The 24,346-nt window shown below is 40.7% G+C and overlaps 1 protein-coding gene across 1 annotated transcript in view; it reads left to right on the forward strand.

Moving 5' to 3' along the window:
* NUDCD1 (NudC domain containing 1) overlaps window positions 1-15,600 on the forward strand; it is a 149,316-nt gene extending 133,716 nt beyond the window's left edge. The window contains exons 9-10 of the mRNA XM_084619573.1: window positions 8,265-8,424; window positions 13,842-15,600. Of these exons, the coding sequence (XP_084475699.1) occupies window positions 8,265-8,424; window positions 13,842-14,134 (453 nt within the window). The 3' untranslated portion in view covers window positions 14,135-15,600. The remainder of the gene's footprint in view (window positions 1-8,264; window positions 8,425-13,841) is intronic.
* Window positions 15,601-24,346: the final 8,746 nt, after the last annotated feature.

Consider the following 24,346-nt stretch of genomic DNA (forward strand, 5'->3'; position numbering starts at 1 on the left):
TTTCCTTTTAATAGTTAAGTTTATAATTCCTTAATATTAGAGTATTCCAGTTTGGTAGTCCGGAAGCAGATGTCTTCATGTTTTATAATACATTTCAGTGATATGAAGAAAAATAAGGTAAGGCTACTATGGGTCAGGGGAGAAATACATGACATTTCGTGACTAGACTGTATGATTTTTCTTTGTTAGGGGAAACAGTGTATTTGTGTATTTTCATTCTAACTTTCCACCATGTACTTCGTTGTGTTAATTCATTTCTGCACACTTTGCTCAAGTTATATGGCTGAAATCACTTGGCACCTCTGATTCTGAAGTCTGAAAATCCTCCTTGCATAAATGATTCAGGGGAATATCAGAATTCCTTTACAGAGATATGAATGATAGTTATTGTTCACCTGTAATTAGATGATGGTATAAAATATTAAGCTTTGTATATCTTTGTGCTCATTAGAGAGGTAGAACTTTTGTGAAACATTAGCTTAGGTTATGTCTACACTACTGATTTCTGTAAGTACAGCTATGCTGGTCAGGACAATGATGAGCTCTGATTCCTAATTGACATAGTTTTGCCTTCAGAAGCCTCTACTGTAGACACAGTTATACCAGCAAAATTGCACTTTTACTGGTATAGCTTGTTTTAATTGTGGGGGGTGATTTTATTATAACTCTGCAAAGCACAGCTTTGTTGGTGAAGTTGCTTCTTCACTAGTAGCACTTTGCTGATATACTATACAGGTATTCCTGTATTCCTGATGCAGACATAGCCTTAGAATGTTATTCAACTTGTTGCTGTTGGGTAAAATTAAGAAAACAAAATATTTAAGGACATTCCCCACTTTGCATTATATTTAAGTGTACATACCATAAATTAAATCTGTTCAGTAAGAAAATTTTTATTGTAACTTCAGTTGTTTTCTGAGATTTTTCTCTTAAAACATCATACAAGATGTCATCATTTAGAGTGCTAGCCCTTAGCCTCCACTGAATGTACTCTAATTTAGTCCTGTAACTTGTAGGTTTAAAAATAACATTTGTCATATATAACTCAAATAGAATTATTCAACTTCCCGATAAGGAATTATACTGGCTGCTTGCTTTAAAAGTTAGTAGGTAAAAGTTACTGATTCTTCCATGCTCCTTTAGCTTTATCAACAGCAATAGCCAGCGGTAGGCCAGTGACAACCCAGTATGTTATCACAGTGCAGGACCGGAAACTTCAGTTTGTCTCATTCTCAAGTCAACAGGGACTAGTTTTGCTATGAAAGGCAGGGCTACTTGCTGTGGAGGGAGTAGCTGTGTCAGAACAGGACTGGCATTGATAGGCTTTGGGCATGCTATGTGATCTGATACTCTGAAGATAGTTAATTTTGTGTGGAGTGACGGAAGAAAAAGGAAACTTTTTGGATTGATGATGGTACAAAAAGATTTCCCAGCAGGGGCTCCTTACATCTAGAATCATTGTGTGGTTCCTGCCACTGCCTCTCTTCCCCCACCAAATTTTGTGCAAATTATTTGCAAATATTTTGTATAATAAATATAAAATTAAAGTTAGCGTAAAAGAATGTGTTGTAAAGAAAGGCCCTAACCAGCAAGTAAAAGAAAGTCCTTGAATGTAACGAGTTGTAACGCCAGATGGAATAAAGTAGGGAGGCTGTCTGGTTCACAAGCATAACTCATGAAATAAAGGGAAGTTTCTAAAAAGAATGCCTCTGACCAATAGGGGTGACTGCAGATGGTTTTAAGTAAGACAAAAAAATTGTCTTAGGTTGAGCCTTTATGGATCTTCCCACCTCACATACCAGGGCTGTCTGAAAAATTAGGGTCTATGTGAACCCAGCTGCAATGGAAAAGCTGTTGGTCAGCAAGAAGGAGGGGATGATATAAGGAGGAAAGGCCTTGGAAAAATAAGAGGTTGAAAATCTTATCTGGATTAAGACTGGAAATAAGAATGAACGGTCTCAAATTGTTTTTTAGCTGACATCAGTAATTGGCAATGCCATCAATTGTGTGTTAAAGGGTATATAAAAAAGTAATCTCTTATAGGGTTCATTGCTAATACCTGCCTGGTCAACTTGGAGCCAACCAATATGGGTCTAAACACCTCTGGGTTTAGTCCATTTGTAAGTATGCTTATAAATGTTTTGTTTCTATCTGGATGTAGAAAATCACTTATTTATTAGGTTTGTTTAGCACGTTTAGGGCAATTGTACAAATACCATTCAGCCTTTGAATTTAATAAAGGAATTTATGGTTAAATTAGTGTTGTGGTAAAACCCTGCATGAATAATAATTTCAACATATGTAAATTAGCTCGCTGAATAATTTGTGTATTTGCAAATGTTATAGGGATATGGGGATGATCGGGCAATATTCTGCATAACTGTTACATTCCCTTTCTTCCTGTATCTCAACTTAACTTCCTGCTGAAGCACAGTTCTGACTTTTCAGGACTTTTTGAAAACTATTATGCACAGTTAATCCTCAGGGCTATTGTAAGTAAATCCTTGATAAATAAGTGTTAATACCTCCCAGTCAATTTCAAATAGTACTATACACTTTTGTAGTTACACATTTAATGTACACAGAACACATTTTAATAATAATACTTTGAATAACTTTGAAGGAAAGCTATTGGACAATAAATCTACTGGTGTTCCTAATACAGAATCTCCACCTTTGTTTCTGTTACATATATTCAAATATGAAGTTTCAACATAACATTTTCTATACTTTAGCACACACATCAAAACACATTTGCCCTCTGATCTTGTCTTTCTCAGTCTTCACAGTGTGACCATAGTATGTAGTGTGTGACCTGGACTCATCAGACCTTGAGAAATGGCAGTATCTCAATCCTTTCAAACACTTCAGAACCCTGTCAGCGAAGAAGCAGTCTGCGGATTTCCACAGCATTCCAGCTCTCTCAGCAACACAATTGTCCTGCATCAATCAGCAGGTCAATTCTAAAGAGCTATTTTTAACATTTCCATTTCTAACCTTTGCCTCTTTGCTGTCTGGGTGATTAAGCTTTCAGAGGATGATTAAGGTATGACCTGACAGGTAGGTTTCCCAGAATGAAAATTTGCCATTCGGCCTCAGAAGAGCTACTGAGCATGTCTAGTGAACTACTGTTACTACTGGTAACTTCCTGTACTGACAGTTTCTGGTCTTTTTGAGTTGCTCTACCCTGCTCTTTGTACGTGTGCAAAGACACAATGTCCAACTAATATTCATGACTCTTCCCCCACTGCTTCACTTCCCCTCCCCTGGAGAAACAAAGTCAAATGTTGCAAGATAAAGCATGTGGGTTACCCAAGTAATTTGTATAAAACCATACACTTCAGTTTACGGTCAACACATCCTGCCCCAAGTAGTGGTGGGAATAGGACAAGGAGCTGCAGAAAACGTGGCAAGTGAATAGATGCTGAAGGGTGTCTGGGACATAGATGGGTACTGGATAGGGGCTCTCTGGAGTTGGAAAGCCAGGGCAGCTGGGTTTGTGGTAGTGTCAAACTAGAAATTTGGGATGACTAGGATTGTCCAGTGGGAAAGATTAGAACAGGCTCAGCAACTGGGAGAGCAGGGTGGTCAGAGGTCTGGGGATGAGGAAGATGAAAGTTTAAGACAGCTGGGTTTGTGGAGGTGTCCGGGAGGAGCTGGGGAGAGATGAGTGTGGTTGGGGGTAGAGTTCATGGAGCTGGAAGGTGTCTGGGGAAAGCTGAAGGTAGCTGGGTAGAGTGGCTGAGAGCTGGGTGGAAGCTGGAGAGAGTATCGAGGGGTGCTGGCTGATTTGCAGAATGGGTAAGCCCTAGCAGCACTCAACCCTACCCCTCTTCACTTTATGTCCGTGCTCCTACCTGATGGCTCCTCCCAGCTTTCAAACCCCCACCCCCCCATATCCAGTACTGGGCCCATAGTGGCCTCTGATGTCCATGAGCCACAAATGCAGGCTACTTGTGCCTAACTGAACACCTAATATTCAATCTGGACTGCAGGACTATGTTAGGTGTGGCCTGTATGATTGAATGTCACGTGAGATGTCTTGCATAGATTTTTGGGAGGAAAGCCAGTCTAACAGGGTTGTGTGAGGGAAGAGGCAGGGGCCTCCCTCCTAGATTCATCTGGTTCCTGCTGCTGCAAACCCATGACTGCTTCAAACTTGCATAATTCTTTTCTCTGTTTGGTTGTTTCTGCTTCTTTTGGATAATAGTGTGAGATAATCCTTTTGCGAAGTAGCTGGTTGCAAGTATACGCCATGCATCCAAATGATCTAGTCATAGAAATGTCAATTCCATGCAAATTATATACTTATGTCGTGCCATTTGCCATGCTGAAATACAATAATATGTCTCAACCATCTTAAACATCACTGATCACGTCTTTCAAAATACTACAATTACTTCTGGAAAAAGAGTAATTGTTTGAATTCCACAAGCCATCAGACTGCATAGAAAAAACATTTTAAGCTTAAAACATAGTGAGGGTTCACTATTTGTCTTTTATTATTATAAGATCCTTATAATGTTCAGTGAGCTTCTTTAAATTCTGGGAAAAGGGAAGAAATTGATGGTATTTACATATATTTAAAACTGCTTGTTTTTTGGAAGGAAAGCCAGTCTAACAGGGTTAGAGTCATAGAATATCAGGGCTGGAAGGGACCTCAGGAGGTCATCTAGTCCAACCCCGTGCTCAAAGCAGGACCAATCCCCAATTTTTGTCCCAGATCCCTAAATGGCCCCCTCAAGGATTGAACTCACAACCCTGGGTTTAGCAGGCCAATGCTCAAACCACTGAGCTATCCCTCCCCCTCCTCTGTGAGGGAAGAGGTAGGGGACTCCCTCCTAGAATAGACATTCATAGTGATAGCCCAGATGTGACATTTAAAACTATTCTGCATAATTGCATACCACCATTTCAGACAAAATTAGTGTTTTGAGCTGGATTTCATTTCAGTGATTTGTTAGTGGTTACTGGATATCAAATAAAGTGTAGGTTCTTGTTAAGTGCTTATGTAGTCCCTGACATCATAGTATCTGTTTTTAGGTATCTGTACTTAGAGGTGCAAGGCTAACAAATAAAACTCTGAAGTCATTTGGAAAGCCAGCACCCTATCCCCTTCAAATCCCTCCTCAAAACGCACTTCTACCAAGATGCTTATGTTGAGGGGCCAACTGACAATGGCAAGGCAGATTGCCAGAAGGGTGGATTATCTGCTTTCTTTGTACCTTTCTGATTTTGTTAAAAACAAGCACTTGGGCCCTCAATTTGTATACATGTATAATCTATGTGAGACATTCCTATCACTGTTATCCTGGTTCTCTCTCTTATCCCCTTATTTGTTTTTTTTATACCCACCTGACTGACTGTATAGGTCCACCCCCGCACCTGCATGGAGGCCCTCTGAAGTCAATTTATGTGCAGGTTCTGGGGCTAAATATGTATTTAGGAACTTAACTTTAGGCATCAGGTTTGAGGTTTGGCTGTGCTATCAAACATGGGCTATCTTTCATGCATGCTGCTGATTAGCGGAGAGATGCAGGGATATTCCTTATACATGGAAAAACTGATTTAAAGGTCACATTTGCTAGGTGAAAAATCTAATGTACTTAACTTTCTGTTGAAAAGATCCACCAAATTGCACTGTGACACCAGCTGAACAGGTAAGGACTGTCACACACTATATATTTACCTGCTTATAGGTAACATTGGTTCCTGCAGCAGCCTCTGTGCACGAGTGAACTGTTTTTATTTGTGTTGGTTTCTTTCTTTTCTTACAATGTCTTGTGTATTGCGAATTAGAATTGAGGTTGGTCTGTTGATTATTTTTGGAGTAGGTGGAGGGAGATGATTGCTAGTCTGTTGGAATGATGGAGGCTTTAGCCTTAGAGGACAGAGTGCTAACGATTGGAGTCCACAGACCGAGCAGTACTTGGGTCACAGAATAGATGCTTACTGTAGATGTCACAGTGGTTGTTGCATTATCAGTACCTCAGGAAGATAAATAGGGGTTAGTAGGGGCTACAAGAAACCCTAAGAGTTGTCATAGAGAGCCAGGTAGGTGTGGAGTGCATGTGTATTATCACACACATTCTCTGATCGTAGGGCTGTGGGCCACTTCCTGAGAGACTATTTAATAGATCTTGATCCCATTTGTGATCCCACACTATCTCTAGCAATTGTAGCTCTAAGATACCATGGGGATAGGGACCCTAGAAATTTCAAAGATACAGTTACAGTGCTTGGTTAATCTGTACATGTATAGGTAATGTTAAAATCAAAGCACATCTCTAATTATGTGAATTGAAGTTTACAGTTAGTAAAACCTGAAAAATCTAATTAATTTCTTTTCCCAAAAACTTCTCCCTGCCATTTTCTTCTTTTCATTTCAGTCCCCACTTCCTACACACATCTCTCTGTGACGCTCTGTTGTGCTGCTCGGTATCCACTGCGACTGGTCTGCTTGTTTCTGCTTTGCTACTTGACACCCTTCCGTCTGCTAGATTGTCAACTTTTTTGGAGCATAGACTACTTGGACTTCCCATCTTGCCCAGTGTTGAGCACATTTTCAGCCCTTAGTAAAAATATAATTTCTTACATCTCACTGCCCAGTCTCCATAAAGTACCGGATTGATGCTCTTGACTCCAGCCATACTGGCAGCTCTTTGCCTGTTGATGGCTAGGAAATCTGTCCTTGCTGTTCTTCTTGTTGCAGTAAGCCCCTGTTGACTGCTAGGGTTACTTCACATCTTTTACAGCTGCTAATACATCTGAAGAGCCTGGATGCTTATGGAAGCAGCTGTCGAGGAGGAGGAGCTGCTGTCCAAGGAAAGATGCTTTGTAGCTGAGGCTTGACTTACAAGATTTGGGTTCAGTTCCCACCTCTATTGCAGTCTTCCTGCATAACCTTGGGCAAATAATTTAATCTCTCTGTGTCTCAGTTCTCCATCTGCTATATGTATGTGCTATGTTTCATATTATCCTTAGAATGTAAGTTTTTTTTGTGGAATGGACCATTTCTGTTATATTTTTGTACAGTGCCCACACAATGGCGCTGTGGCCTCTAGGTACTACCACAATACAAATAATTAACAATCAATGTAAAAATCCAGGTACTGGGGGCACTGCCCTTACCAAACTACTAATCTATGAGATTCAACATCATTCAGAACCTGCTTAGAGGAGTAATAATACTAATAAACTTGTAGCAAGATCTGAAACCAGGTGTAGCAATCTCACATCTCCATCACCTGCTTCAAATTACAATAATTCAAAGTATCTTAATTTAGCAACAACTGCTATACTCTTGCAGTGTGAAAATATTTTCAGGTGTAAAGGAGATCTCAAGTACATTTATTCCTCTAGAAAATATAGGTGTGATCTGAGCATCACACTGGGAACAAGGAACTCCTGCCTGCTAATCCTTCAGTGGCCTTGGCCATGTCACTTAATTACTTTCCCTTTTTCATATAATACTAACCTCCTTCTTGAGGATTTGGTAGCTAGTGCTACATAAGCATCTTGTTGTTAATTATCCGAGAAGACTGTTTCATAGTAAATTAAAGTGATATGCGACATTTAATTGTGTGGTGTTGTGTTTAGATAGGATACTAGGATGAATCCTACGAGCTTTTCTTATACAAGCCATTGTACAGCAGTCACTGGGAATCACTCACGTGGAAAGTGAATAGGATTTGTCCTGATAATTAGGGCTGTGGTCTGAAACCTAATAATTATGATCAAACTGAGTCAATAAAATTAAATGGCTTGAATTTCATATTTTCAGTGTACTAAACAAACAATATCAGTGCTTACAAATCTGTTCCATACTGGGGCAACAGCCCTGTCCCAGTTAACTATATAGAAATTATTCCTTGAAACCTTTTTGTGACCCCATCCTGAGTGCCTCAACACCCAGCTGGAGAACCCATACCCTAGAGACCGTCAAGCTGTAGAGCTCTGCAAAGCTTGTAAGCTTCTCTTCCACCAACAGCAGTCGGTCTATTAAATTATATTACTTCATCCACCCTCGCTCTCTCTCTCTCTCTCTCTCTCTCTCTCTCTCATATATATCTTCTGGGCCCAACATGGCTACAACAACATTCCAAACAAATATGTTTCAGTAATACAGTACTGCAAGAAAACATTCCCGGGGCCTAAAATTATAGCCAGTGTCTTAACTGTACAGAAAATCTGCTGCTATTTATATTGTGAGTATTTTGCAATTTTTGAATTCATCTTCAAGATTTATTTAATTTCTTTTTTAGGTGAATCTTGGAAGCAACCAGTATCTCTTCTCAGCAGTGGTGAATCCCAAAGAAATGCCTTGCTTCTGTTTGCGGCATGATATTGATGCTCTTCTCTGGCAGCCACGCTCTGACCAACCGGACAGTATGTGGGAGCACATTGCAACTTTCAACGCTTTAGGTATGGAATGAACTGCTCAGTGGTCTGTCTCTTTCTAACAAATGATACTCAAGGTTTTGCCATCTCATTTCCATTAGATCTATGTTTTGTTCGTGAGATACTCTAACTAAATTTTGATTGATTAGTGCATTAATTCTATTGATAAGAGAATGTTGGATTAATTTTAGAAATACTAGAACAGAAGTTATAGGTAATGTGTGTGCCTTGACAGAAGATCAGCTTAGAAGTTAAAAAGGTTATCTAATCACAAGAACATTGAGGTCGATGCATCATTCTTCATAACTAAATGTTTATTAATATGTGAACAAGAGGTTTAAGAATACTTGACAGAATATTAGGGAGAAGAGATGGGCCTTAAATGTCAACAGACTTGGGCTATTCAGATCATGGAAGGAGCTCAACAGTCAAAGACGCTCCCTTTTATAATGAGATTTTTCAGCTTGAGTACCGTTGCTGACCTCAGCTGTGGCCATATGGCCCAGGAAAAGAGGTAGTCTCTTGGGTAAGTAGGCCCCAAGCAATTTCAAGCTTTTTAGCTCACAACCAGCACCTTTAAGGCTACCAGAAACCAGCAGGCATCTAGTGCAGGGCATAGAGTACAGATGTAATGTGTTCATGGTAAGATACATTTTTAACAAGTGGTCTTCAGAGTCTGGTGACTCTTTAAGTACCTCGTGACAGGCCAAGTAGCCTCACATTCACATTTCATATTATTTTTCAACTTTTCACATTTAAAATAAAGGCTCGTCTTAGTAACCATTGTGTAATTGTCTTTTAAATAATTAACCTTAGCAGCAAGGAGACTGATATTGTTCATCTTTTACACGTTGGCTATTTTTATCTAGCTGCTGGTCTGTAGACATCATGGTCATAGAGTTCAAGGCCAAAAGGTACCACCAGGTCATCTAGTTTGACCTGTGTTTCACGGGCCATCAACACCATCCAGAAGCTGAAATTAGACCAAAGTATTACAGCTCACAGGAGACTAGACCTATTATGTGCCACAGGCAGAAAATAGGAAGGAACAAGGTGCACAAGACCCCACAATGGCAGGAAACAGATTAAGTGTAATATACTCAGATAATCCTGGCAAGTGACCTGCACTCCAGGCTGCAGAGGAAAGCAGAGCCCCTCCCTAAGGTGACTGCCAATCTGACCTGGGGGAGAATTGTTTCCCAAACCTGTACATGGCAATCAATTAGGTCTTGATCATGTGAGCAAGAATCCCAGCAAACCAAGAACCTGCTTGGTGCCACCTTAGAGCTTTGGCCTTCTCCAGCCTATGTCCCATCTCCATCCATAGCCATTCCTAATGCATCACAGAGAGACCTTTTAAAAAGAAAAATCTCAGAATACACTGCGGGGAGAGAAACATCCCTTCTTTACCCTTGCAGATAGCCAACTGAAACATGAGCTTTTAGGAACATAAGACATAAACCAGAAGTAAGCCCCAGGGCTGCTGAATGCTACCCCCCTACCATCACAAGCAATCCCGTCATACAGTTGCACTCATAAATTTGTCTAGCTCTCTCAAAAGCAATTACGTTGTTTGCCCCCACAACTCCTATTAGAAGACTATTCCAGAACCTCACTCCTCTGATGATTAGCAACCTTCTTCTATTTCTAGCTTGAATGTGTTCATGACCAGTTTATATCCGTTTGCTCTTATGCCGATGTTGTCCTTTAGTTTATTAACCAGTTATTAATAAAATACCTCTTCTTGTATTTCAGCCTTTTGAATCTGGTTTCTATTTCTGAATCTAAGGGTTGTAGCTCTGAGATCTGTATATCTTGTTGCCATCAAAATTGGTCAAGCACAAGATTTCACATAGACTGTGATAACTATAAGATCCCTCCCAGTGGTCTCTGGATCTTATTTTCTGCCTCAGTGAGTGTGCTGGAACCACAGGAAAAACGCCTAAACTATTGTCCCAGCACCTCCAGTTAGAGGCAGACATAACTGTTGTTGCATGCTTGCAAGTTTATGAATCCCATAGATTTCCAGGACTTGCTGCTAGGAAACAATGAATAACTACCTGACTAGGGTATTGATAAGCTAGTAGAATGCAACAGGCCTCAGAACACTGCTCCCGTGGTTGCCTCTTGCCTTCACATCGTTTGTTCTAGTCATCGTGACTCATGAATGACTTCCAACAGATGAAATAGGAGGGCAGAAGAGACTAGATCTCAGTACAGTAAACATGGGGCATTGATGCAAGCCCACATTAAATCAGTGAGAGAAGCTAAGAAATCCTTCACTTTCATTATAGCTTCAGCAAAGTCTGAGAACACACGTGTTCTGGATAGTGGCCTACCTAATCAGACCAGACTGCTTTTGTTGTCTGCTTTGGGACTTCAACTCCCATACCTGATTTTCTTTTCTTTTTGTACTTGTTGTTTTGTTTTGTACTTGAACTATCTTTTTATCAGCCTCTTACCTTGATTTAATGTCACATTAGGCTTCAAGTACCTTTAAAATCTACTGTCATCACTCAGTCTGTATATTTGTCATTATTTTTGTATGCAAAGTGGTTTTATAATGCTTAAAAAAAAGACAAGGCAAATCTTTTTGCAAACTAGTAGTGATTAATTTTAAGCATCTTACAATTAATCGTTAATACTGTTTTAAGACTTTAGGTGCACCAATATTTCTATAATTTTGGAAATAAATGGAAGAAAATTAAAATTCCTCTTCAAGCTTTCTGTGCTTGTGGGGGTAAAAACATCATTGTTCCTCCACATTTTCCTCCTTACTGTACTATCATTTACAGTACCATGTTGAAGTTTACACTTCTGTGCTAATCTAGTTTACCTTTTATTTGCCAGAAAAGACATACGTCACCACCTTGTTTATCTACAACCAAACATTAGAAATATCATGCTAGAGCCAGTGGTAGTAAGTGAGCATCTTGTGGGATAAAGAAGGTAGTTTTAAAGGATCCACGGTGCTCATCTTATTCACTAACACAATGCCTGTAGTTTTGTTCTCTTCTTTTCCCTATTTTCATTGCTGGTCTAAAATTAGTCCCACAGTACATAGAGAGTGATTGGAGAATTGTGATCCTTTGCGGGCCAAATCTTCCTCTTTGTGCAAAGTAGAGCCAAAAGAACAATGCCTTCACTCCCTCTCCTTGCAGTAGTCACCGTTGTATGTGTGTGAGGTGTGGTAAAGATTGTCCATGTCCCTGCATCCCTAATAAAGCACAATTTTTTTAGTGAGGGTGATTAAACATTGTAGCAAACTACCAAGGGAAGCGGTGGATTCTCTATCTCTGGATGCCTTTCTGGAAGTTATGTTTTAGCCAAACACAAATTACTGGTCTGAATACAGGGGTAATAGGGTGAAATGTAATGGCTTGTGATATGCAGAAGTTCAAACTAGTTGATCTAATGGTTTCTTCTGGCTTTGAGCTCTCTGAATCTGTGAAGAAAAAGTTGTTTTTTGAGGGTGTCCCCCCACACACACTTACAAGTAACTCTTGTTTTATTCCCCTCTCATTACTGCAGCTGGATGGAAGGATGGGAGTGTTTGGTCTTGCCCTTCTAAATCCGTGGCTGACTTGAAGGCCTCTCTTCCTTCTCTCCTGGCTGCTCAGCAGTCTGTATTCTGCTACCAGCCCCATGTAGCTGCCATGGCTATGTCTAGATCAGTGGATTCCAAGCTTTTTGGATCGCGCACCCCCAAGGCCAGGTCTAGGGAAGTAAAAAAAAAAAAAAAAAAGAGCTGCCGCCGGCGTGCCACCGAAGACGGAGCGGTGAGAGCCGAGCTGCTGCCGGCGTGCCGCCGAAGACAGAGCGGTGAGAGCCGAGCTGCTGCCGGCGTGCCGCCGAAGACGGAGCGGTGAGAGCCGAGCTGCCGCCGGCGTGCCGCCGAAGACGGAGCGGTGAGAGCCGAGCTGCCGCCGGCGTGCCAGTGGCGCTTCTTTGGCGGCGCTCCTCCTGCCGCACACCCCCAGGGATGGTCTTGCACACCCCCTGGGGTGCGCGCACCCCACTTTGGAGACCACTGGTCTAGACTGAAAAATAAGGCATTTAAAAATTGTTAATTAAAACACGTTCATTTACTTTTAAGCCCCAATGTAAACAGGCCAAGACATATTTCAACATATGATATGGTAGCAATTGGCTCTAGACTCCCTCGCCCTCTGGATTGTTTTTAAACCCGACTTGCCTTGTCTACACTAGGATTTAAAAATACGTGAATTAAATGTATTAGCTAACACTCTTTATTAAAACTTTTCCTGGGCTGGGCTGGGCTGGGCTAGGCTACTCCTTGGAGCAGCCTTGGCTCCTTATCTGTGCCATTGGCTGTCTAGCTTAGTAGTAACAAGTTATTCCCAGATAAAAACTGTGTTAAACTAGAGTTAAGATTGTATTCTTAAGTTACTGATATTTGCTCAGACATTGTAGGAATGTTGTATTTATTCCAAAAAACAAGCATTTATAAACCCAGGAAGTTTTGAGTTAGGGTTAAACATAAAATAAATCTAAATATGTTAAGGTATGGAAATACATAGCTAAGGTACCCAAACAACCTAAACTATGCCCTGTAATGACACCTTAGGGGAACAGGAAGAAATAGAATGTGTCCCTGCTACTAACAGAACTGTCTTTTTCAAAATGGCCACTGCCTCACATTGTTTCTAATGAGAGTGAAGCCAAGCTGTCCTTGGAAGATGGTAGCTCATTTTGCTGAGACCGGCCCTATAGCCTCACTCCCATTCGAAACAATATTGGATGGCAATCAGTTTGAAAGAGGGCAGTTGTCCATGTTATTCAGTGATGGAATATATTTCTTCTTCAGCCCCTGATTTAGCCTGTGCATAATAATTCAGTAAGTTGTATCTCTATGGGGAATTTGGTGGATCTGTGTTTTACTGTTAGGATGAGTTGGGGCAAAAACAGTGTGACAGAGGGTGCTACATTTCTTTAAGAACCAACTCAATTTAACTCATGGTTTTGAAGAATAAATTTTTTTCAGATGTAGCCTATAGATGATATTTCAGTATTTGGTATTCCAAGAGTAAGTGCTGTATGTTTTTGAAGAATACGGTGTGTGGTGTTTAGAGTTTTGCTAATAGCTGTTTTATTCTCACTTCTTTGGGAAGTGGTACCAGGCTTTTTAGTTCTCACTGAAGAAGTATGTTCTGAGGAGGAGACAGTGGAAGAATGACTCTGTCAAGAACAGGTCTTCAGGCATAGAGAGGGGCATGCATAGAGGTGTCAGAGATAAATGTTAAGATGTCAAAGGGAGCCATTAGTACTAAATTGTCCTTTATGTATATTTTTATCTTTTTGTGACCTTTTGTGTATTAGTTTTAAAATACAAGCACAGGATTCTGAAATGACAGAATAAAACACAGTTGAAATGTATACTGACTTTCTTTCTTGCCTCTGTATATCTGTATGCTTTGCAGGTTATGTCCAAGCATCAAAGCAAGACAAAAAATTCACTGCTTGTCCTCCAAATTACTCCTATGCTGCTATTTGTGAGTGCCTGCGTCGAGTGTTCATCTATCGACAGCCCACTCCTCTGTCTACAGTTCTCTACAACAGGAAGGAGGGAAGACAAGTAGGGCAGGTTGCTAAGCAGCTGGTAGCAACCCTGGAAGCCAGTGATCCTATCTTGGGCTTTCAGGCTACAAATGAGAGATTATTTGTTCTCACAACAAAATCCTTGTTTTTAATAAAGGTAAACACTGAAAATTAATTATCCAATATGTCATGTTGACTTGGATGTATTCACAATTGGTCTGAGAAATGATGAGATATTACCTAAAAAGTTAAATCAAATACTGTTGAAGTAAAATATCATAGTACCCTGTTTAATTTTTAAAAGGACAACCAAAATATGTTCACTGGAACTTGTGCCCAGTTGGATAAAGCTTTTCAACTCCATTGTCAATTAATTTTTTGGGGACTTCCAATTCTATGGAAAAGTGCAAGAAAACTCTCTGTTGTGCTAGCAGTATTTTAATCAGTTACCGGAGGCATGTGTGAAATGATCCATCCATGCATTGTTTTTTTCATATAGTTTTTCTACCACAGTTCTGCCATTCAAGAAGATCTTGAGTATTCACTTATTTCTATTTTGTATCATTGCTATAGTTTCTCTCTGTGGGTGTGATTCAGATAAATAAAACAAGTCTTTGTTTTATTACAAGCTTACATAAACACAAGGCAAAGATCACACTTTACCCAAATAATAGATATTTTACAGAGCCATTTAAATTATTTTTGAAAATTTTAGTCTGTTTATATTTAAATGTCTTCACTTAGTATTAGCAAATCATGGTTCATTGGCTAAATGATGGTGTGTTGGGGCATCTGCTTTTTTCCAGCATATTTTTTGATTCAGGTCAAATAACCTCATTATATATGTGCAGTTGTAGTAATCTGATTGAAACACATTTGTTCCTCCCATTAAATCTTCAAACATTTTAAAAACTTAAAAACTAAAATGGTTTTGGTAGCTTTCTCTTGGGAGCAGAACATTCTAAGCTCCAAACAAGGTCACATTTACTCAGAAGCAAAACTGACTAAAGTGAAAAAAGTGTTCGTCCTTTTTCTGAATACTCTGCTCACTAGTTAACAATGGGAATGGACCCTGAAATGTATTCCACTCAGAATACTTGCATAGAATCATATGTTTCCATGTCCTTTTGAAGAATTAACAGTATTGTTTATTATTTAAAAGATCAATTGCCTTGATGAGCTGATATAAATCAACCTACTTTTCTGCTCAAAAAATCCATAATTAAATGGTTTCCAGTTGCAGAGCCATATTTGTCACTTTCGAATTCCATTTTACATTCATTTTATTCTGAGGCTTATATCTGTCGTATGCTACCACAGACTCCAACATAGCAGAGTGTGATTATTCAAAATGTATGGGGTGTGGTCACCTGATTTTGTACCAGGATTTTGTTTTGACTGAGACTCGGCACCTACCATAGAGCGCTCTCATTTTGTAAGGTACAGCTGTTTATGAATGCCCCAGCCTGCAGAAAATGTGGTGGATGCTATTTACAAAATGTCGGGGAACCCATTTGGCTGTTATAGGTGCAAATAATCTATTTCAAATGCTCTTTTTGTAATGTTCCCTCGCCTGGCTGTGTATGACTGCAACATGTATTATTCTGCAAGTTAAAAATAATTAAAACATTACATTCATAAATAAAACTTTAAAAAAAAACTGTTTAAAATGACTTTTTATCCCGTCCGTTTATCATTTCAAATGTGTGCCCTTCCTTTTGCTAAAACCATAATAAACCATTCTAATTTTTTTCGGAAGGTTATAATACATAAATACCAAAGATATTCCATACCTGGGCCAAATTCTGGCTGATGTTTGCACTGCACCATAATGACTTCTGCCAAAAGCAGTCTGCTGTGCTCCCAGATCCTTGCTATGATAATCCTTACATTCACTTCCCCAGGGATAGCCTCTTTCTGGAAGCAGTAGGAATAATTTGCAAGGGGCCATAGCTCAATTTGCGTAGAGTGGTCATTGCATAGACAGGGAGTCAAATATGCATATGCCCCTAAACATGCACATTCCATCCATTCACCCTTTGGCTGTGTCTTATTGCATCTCTGTTCACTGTAAGTCACAGAGGACCTGCAGAGCAGTTCCTCACTTTTTCCAGGAGGAAGAACTGGAGTGATCAGCATTGTCCCACTGGACAGTGCTGCTGCCTGTTTTTTTATTTTCTGGCCTGCATTTATGCACTGTGCAAGCCAGAGTCTGGATCTAGGTTTGTGAAATGACAAATGCAACGAGATTAGTAGTTGAGGCTGAAACTCTTTTTGACTCCTACTCCTGTGGCTGGTTTGAATAATGGACATTATTGCAGCTATAACTTTGAATTTTTCTGGCTTTTGTCAGTTTGTGTTTTGCTCTTCACATTATGCAGATCTGATATTTGTATTGGGTGGAAATAAAGGCTGCAGTTGATTGTGAATTAGTATATATTAACATTTTATATACAAATGGTTGTTTTTCTGGTTCCAACATATAAGTGAGGATTTTGAATAGCTTTTTGAGTAAAACTATGAATCTTTATTATCCCAAAGTCTAAGATGTAGAGAACCAGGTGCAGATTTCCTCACGAGCCATATTAATGTAATTACAATGGCAGTAGTCCAACTCCTACTTAGCTCTAGACTCGGTTCTCTTATCTTACTTCTGTGGGAGATCTAATTGCTATGATAAATGTAGGTATAAACACTTACCTATAGACTATCTAGCATTTTTATTTTTTTTATTTTTTTTGTTATACTGGGGCCAAATTACAGTTTGCCGTTCATTTTTTCAGGAACCCTAATGGCACTCCAACCTGTTAAATAGAGCAGACATGTACAGTTAAATTCAAGTGAGCATTTCGGGGTCTGATTTTTTTCAATGCAGCCTTATTTTGGAATTATGTATATTGGGGAGTACAAATACCTGCATCTGTGCTTCTCAAACACTAACTACTGCACTGTGGACAAATGGGATTTGTGTGTGTGCAAACTGTTTAGTTTCTGCGGGCTTAGTGTTTTAGAAGTGTGTGCAGGTGTTTGCCTTTGCAACTGGAAACTGCTTTTCTGAATCCTGTTTGTATGTATTTATTTGTATAAAAAAATATATACCTTGTATGTGTAAGCAGTAGAAAAGGTCAAATTCTGAATGTATATTTAACACATGAGAAATCTTAGGTATAAAGAACTGGGTATAAACAAAGATTTTTCCAGTTAAGTCATGTTTTGTTTAATATTTCAAAATCAAAGCTGAGTAGTAGTACTCTGATTAATAATTTATTGGATGGAGAGTCTTTTAATTGATTTAAACAATTTCAAAACAGTCTGAATCTATTTGCAAATATTGAATATCTTGTGATGTCTTTCATAATGAGGTGAGAAATGTGATCAGTGAGAGTTACCATTGAAACCTGTAAAAGACATTTTTTAATCTTTAGTGGTATAATGTTCTAGGTAAAATAAAATGTATAATACGTTTAAACTGATGGTAGAAGAATGTTGAAATGAACACTTCTGGGGTATGATCAGGAACAATGCAAAATACACTCTTAATGTAGCGAAATAACTAATTGTACAGTGTGTAATCTTTGCTACACAAAGTATACATTACCAGGCATAGTTCAGCATCATATAAAAGAAGCTCTCCATATTGTCCATACACTGTCCACTCCCATTGGTGCTCTTACATGCATTCTGGACGTGTCTCCAATTGGAGGTGTATTCATAAGCAGTAAGACACACAATTTATTACATATAGAAAGTTCATCTTGATGTTAATAGTGCTTGTTATGGACTGTGAAGGACGTCACAATGGATTTATACAAAGAGGTCTCTTCATTTAACATTACTAATGGCAAAATAACTGGAAACCTCTCCAAGCATTCAGGGACTGCTGATGTATCTAAAGGACATTAAACGACTGGAGAACATGTGTTTACAGAGCCAACAGTCTGCCCAACTTTGAGTGAAAATCTTTCATCAAGTGGACCTAGAAATAAGTACCTGGATGTCAAAAAGATTTGAGATTGTGAGCTCAATGGCCACTACAAATGTACATTTTTTTTATTTTTATTTTTTTTACTGCATTGGTTTCCAGTTCTCTTTTTCCTTTTACCTGTTTGTACCAATATTCCTGCCCTCATGGTTGTAATTTCTAGTTCTTCATCAAAATGAAAAAAAACTTTGTAAACTTTAAAGTTTTTTTGTTTTCACAAAATTGTTAATGTGCTTATGTAATTTTAGTGACATGGGAGGAGGTGCATTGTAATTCCAGTCATGACACCCAATTGGATAGAAAACATCACCTATGGAGGTTTTCAGCTGTACAAAACTGCCTGCACTTTTTAAGTACAATATCTTCAGGCCCTATGCTGATTACAAGTAATGTAACCTTTGGGGTTCATAGGCCCAAAAGGCCATGTATGATATGTAGACTCTGGCTCAACCAGTGAGTAGACATGCTGGTGTAAAACAAAGGCTAAGAAAGTAGTAAACATTTATTTTTGGCAGAAAACTAACCAGTTTTGATTGGGAAGGGGATAAGAGCTGTTGAAGTACCAGTTGACTGGAGAAGAGCACAACAGAATCATAGTGTTTAAAGGGGACCGCAAGGGTCATCTAGTCTAACCCTCTGCCAAGAAGCAGGATTTGTTACATCTAAACCATCCAAGACAGATGACTGTGCAGCCTCCTTTTGAAAACCTCCAGTGAAGGAGCATCCACAACCTCTTTAGCCAGTCTGTTTCACTGTCGTGCTGTTCTTACAGTTACATTTTCCCCTGAAATTTAATCTAAATCTGCTATGCTGTAATTTGAACCATTGCCTCTTGTCCTGCCCTCTGTGGCAAAAATGAACAACTTTTCTCCCATCTTTTTTATGGCAACCTTTCAAGTATTTGAAGACTATTGTCATGCCCCCCTCCATCAGTTGCCTCTTTTCCAAACCCAGTTCCTTCAGACTTTGCTCATATGGCTTGCATTCCATCCCTTTGACCATCTTTGTAGAATGTAGAAAAGTGAACAAAACGATTAATTTTAAAATATCTATTTATGTAGACCAATGATCAATCCTTTGTGACAAGTCATGTGATGCAGTGTATATGGATACAATAGAAGAGATTTTACCAGACTTACATTAGTACCATTGGTTTCAGCATGACTGTAAAGGTAAGAAGCAACTCAGAGGAAGTGACGGACTCCAGCCTGAAATATTTATTCTTGTCTACAGATAAACACCACCTAAAAGAAAATGCAACAAAAAGATTTGCAGAGGATAAGATTTAACAAAGTATTAGAGAAGGGTTGCAAAAGTACCAAAGGACTGTAGTTTTTAAAAAAAACTGCTGCCCTTTTTAATGGTGAAAAGTCTAGACCAGGGATTCTCAACCTGGCAACTCCTCATGGGGGTTGTGAGATTATTACATGCAGGTTGTAAGTGCATGCACAAAACAGAGCAAGTGCTATAAAATATATAATTTAAAACTAGCATTTTGGAAAATTACACACACCTTTCTGTTGCAATGTAGTGTATTTACTTCAAAAAGTATTGTAAATGTATAATGCAGCAATGGTTGTTCCTAAACAAAACATATATTTGTATTATCACCATTTTAAGGAAATTGGACTCTGGGGATTGTAGTATTGTGTGTGCAGGTTTGTTTTTAGATTAAAAAGGTGGAACTGAGACAACGTTAGAGGGCTTGATTGTTCAGCAGCTGAAGGAGCATTAAATCTTAGACCAATCAGAACATAGATCACAAATTTTTTTTTTTTTTTATAATTTAACAGTCCGACATACAGGCAGGGGCAGTGCTAGCGGAGGACTTGTGGGGGCTATAGCCAACCCAAAATTTCCCATAGCCACCCTTCCCTGTGGAAAGGTCAAATCTTACATAGAAGTAAGGGTGGCATGGTATGGCATTGCTTCTGCAGTTCTGCACTGCTGCTGGTGGCGGTGTTGTCTTCAGAACTGGGCGCCCGGCCAGCTGCTGCCACTCTCTGAACACCAAGCTCAGCAGCGGTGCGGACATAAGGGTGGCAGTGGGGAGCTAAGTCTGCTGTGAAAATGGATGTTGACAAAGTTTCTTCCCCCCACCCCGCAGTATTAAACAGTAACTATTGGGGGGAAAAAAAACCTCTTCCACTGATAACAATTATTTAATAAAAATATGTTTTAGTCTTAATTTAAAAGTGGTGAGAAGATAAATTCATTGTAAACAATAGGGTTATAAATGTAGTATTTAAAATAGTGTAAAATATAAAAAAGTGTTTTTAATTTATAAAGGGGGAGGGAGGCACTCAGAGGCTTGCTGTCTGAAAGGGCTTGTCAATACAAACAGTTTGAGAACCACTGGGTTAGACATTCATTTTTAGGTCTAAAAAAAAAATCACAGATGACAAGATAGGTTAAAACTAAAACTTTTGATCTGCTTCTTGGAGCTGTAAATTGTGCTGTATCTTTTTGGATTTCTGAAGTACATGAAAGCCATGTTTGTTTTTTTGGTTTTTTTTGTGTTTTGTTTTTGCCTTCATACAAAAAAAAAAAAAAGAGAAAATTTATGTGAAAGGTCCCAAAAGCCTGTTTCCTTAACAATCGATATAGTTCTTCTTTGTGTAGTGTCTCTATAGGTGCTCCACTTTCGGTGCACATGTGCCTCTTGAGCCCTCAGTCGGAGATTTCTACCTAGCAATGTCCGACCTGCGCATGCCCTCTGCCTCCTCATGGGATACACTGAGGCTACAGAGGGGTGTGCAGATCGTTTTTTTCACTCCAGGAGACGTGTCTTCTCCTGGCAGAGTATGACTGGTTTGCCAGGCTTCCAGTGCTGCCTCACATGCCAGGAGGCTATACCAGTAAGTGACAGGCACTCCAAGTATGTCCATTGCCTCCAGGAGTCCCATATCTCCCAGGAATGTTCCTTCTGTTTGGCCCTTAAGCCCAAGGCTAGGAAGAAGAGGCAGATAAAGCTCAGACTGTTGGCTATGGAATGCTTCCTGGACAATTTGGAAGACTGAGCCACAGTCTTCCTCCCCAAATAGGGACACTCAGAGAAAAAAGATTTCCCCAATGAGGTCACTCCTCAGTGCCGAGCTCGAGTAGGGTGAGCACCTTTGACGTTCTGGGCATCTCCGGCACCATCCCTCCGTGGACCTCTGCCAAGCTCCACCACTCCGGAACGGAGTTGAGACGCTCCTTCTCCATGGCACCTACCACCCCAGTGCAGGAGTCGGCACCGAGATTGTTACAACCAACAATGCCACCCCCACTGGCACCAACCCAGTCATCAGCACTGACACACAGACCATCTCAGCAAAGGCACCAACTGCATCTACACCAGCAGCACCATTGCCACAGAAACAAACGGTGCCACAGCATTTTCTACAGTACAAGGAATAGCAATCACCTTGGTGCCGCAATCACCCTTGCTCAGTACTGAGCGATCTCCGGGCCAAATAACTGAGCAGTTATCCACTTCTCGTGCTCCCCAGCCCATCTCCAGTGATGAAGAGGGGAAAGTACATGGGAGCAGTTTCTCCTCCCACCATGCTTCACGCACAGGATGAAGACCACCATGGGAAGCTGCTAGGACCAAAGCTCCCCAGCTTTGCAAGATGCAGCAATGGTACAGACAACCTTGCCTGTGTCCACCGATGCCCTTCCCCGTGCGCAGTGATCCCCTCCACAGTCCAGGGCAGCGTATAGGGCTCAATACCCTAGGCCCTCAACCCAAGTCCAAAGGAAAAATCCATTCTCCACCTTTCCCAAACAGGGAGATGTCAGAAGCATCAGGGGACATGAGAGATGAGAAGGAAGAAGGTACAGACCATGCAGACACTTCTCTGGCCCACAACTCATCGTCCTCCCCGACAAGGCAGTCATAAAGTAATTCCTCACTTAATGTCATCCTGGTTAACGTTGTTTCATTATTACATCACTGATCTATTAGAGAACATGCTCGTTTAAAGTTGCGCAATGCTCCCTTATAACATTGTTTGGCAGCTGCCTGCTTTGTCTACTGCTTGCAGGAAGGGCAGCCCGTTGGAGCTAGCTGGTGGGGGCTTGGATCCAGGGTGAACCGGCAGCTCCCTCTCAGCTCTCCTAAGTTCTCTGTGCTGTAGCCACCCAGTAGGCTATCAATTGCTGAACAGTTCAGCTGCCCCTCCCCCCACTGCCATGTGCTGCTCCTGTCCTCTGCCTTGGAGCTTCTGCCGGGAGCCTTCTGCTTGCTGGGGGGGGGGGAGGAGAAGGGTGCTGCTATCAGGGTGTCCCCCTCTCCCCGCTGATGCCCCACATTCCTGTACTCCATCTCCACAGAGCAGGGGAGGACATGACAGGGCTCAGGACGGAGGGAGCTTTCTGGCAGCATCTGTTGTCTCAACTTGCTGATCTACTTAAAAAGGCAATATACTTAAAGTGAGGTCAGCATACTTAAAGGGGCAATGCTCCTGTCTGTCTGTCTCTCTCACACACACACGCATGCACACACACACACACATGGTGTGTGTCTCTGTCTCACACACACATGCATCACACGACACTTTGGAAACTGGAGGGAGTGTTGTGCTCCAGTGGGATAGCATGGATTCATCATCACATTCAATTTCTGCAGGGAATGTTTGCAGCCACTGCTATGTGTCTATTGTATCTCTTCCCTCCATTTCTGCTGCCTTGTAGAGTGTGAGGCTACTTTAACAACGTGTTAACCCTTGCTAGTTCATCATTTAGCAGTAAGGCATTCCCTGGGACATATCCCACCCTCTGACTCCTCCACCTCAACCAAGCTTCACAGTCATCATTGCTGTGTACAGTATTAAATTGTTTGTTTGCATACTGTCTGGTGGGTGTTCCCCAGGTGAAAACATAGTTGTAACTATTACATAGTCAATATTTCTAACTTCAGATATAGAAATGATACATGTATACAAATCAGATAATCATATTCAGTAAATCATAACCTTTCTAATGATATCTCACATGACTCATCTTGCATAAAATATATCTTAGTTATGACATATTCATATCATGAGCATATGGGGCATAATGTCACAACTCGAACTCAAAGAATCGGGCTTATCCATAAACTCAATCAAGGTACACCTAGCATCTATTACAGCCTTTCACCACAAGGTGGAGGGAATGTCAGTCTTTGCTCACCCAATCACTAGATGCTTCCTTATTGGTATACCCAGAACCTGGGTGTGCCTGGAAGTCTGACAACCTACACCCCCATTAGACTTGAATGTAGTACTCAAATGCCTCACCAGAGCACCTTTTGAACCACTGGTGACTTGTTCACTCCTTCACATGTCAATGAAAGTCGTGTTTTTGGTAGCGATCACCTCAGCTAGACAAGTCAATTAAATGGGGGCGCTTAAGGCCAAGCCCTCTTACACCATGTTCACTAAAGACAAGATTATGGATTGCTTTCAATAGTCACCAGGAGATCGATGCTGATTTAGGGACATCAGGCCAATCCTGGAGGGTTGGCAACCCTATATGCAGGCTGCCACGTGGGCATCATAGCACACCTTTGCAAAACACTATGCCATCACTCAGTGCTCTATGTCAGATGCTATACTAGGCTTTACTGTGCTCTGAGCCACAACACATACAACTCCAAAGTCCCTACCATCCACAGTAGGGCACTGCTCTACAGACACCTAAAGCGGAGCACCCTCTTCGCTACTTGGGGCACTACTCGAAGAAGAAGCTACTCATCTTGCAGAAATGATGGTTCTTCGAGATGTGTGCCACTAGTCAACCTTCTCCCCTCTACTTCGAAGTTCGTTCATCGAGCTCTGCGGTAGAGAAGGAACTGAAATGTTGGGTCATATGCACACTACATGAGGTGCCAACGGCACCGTAAGATGACTACTGCACATGTGCACCCTGACTTAGCACGGCTACCAAAAATCTCTTAATCTGCACTGCCAAGATACCCCGACACCTAAAGTGGAGCAGCCACAGGGAGACACATCTTGAAGAACTATCATTACCGTGCAAAGTGAATAACTTCTCCTCACCACTAATCTACCCTCATCCACCATCGTGAGAAATTCATCTCATGTCATCTGGCAGTCTGTCTGTTAAATTTTAATATACTCTGACAGAGGCTAAAGTCAGTGCCCAGCAATGCCTGCTGGTTAGCAATCCTGAGCTGTAGGCCAGAGTCAGAAAAAGCTTTCTGCCAAATGTATACAGGTTTTAAACGTCCTTTGATTTCAGGTTAAATGCCTGTTACTCCTGATGTTTTCTTTAATTGGCAACTGAGACTACAGTGACCCTGTAGGGCAATGGGTGTAAAAGTGCTCAAACCCCACAATACCTATGCTCAACCTGCTTTGATGTGGGGGGAAGGGAAGATAGAGTACACCACTTTACTTTGGTGGGCTCCAGGAT

Source organism: Lepidochelys olivacea (assembly GCF_965140295.1).
Source record: "Lepidochelys olivacea isolate rLepOli2 genome assembly, chromosome: 2".
NCBI lineage: Eukaryota > Metazoa > Chordata > Testudines > Cheloniidae > Lepidochelys > Lepidochelys olivacea.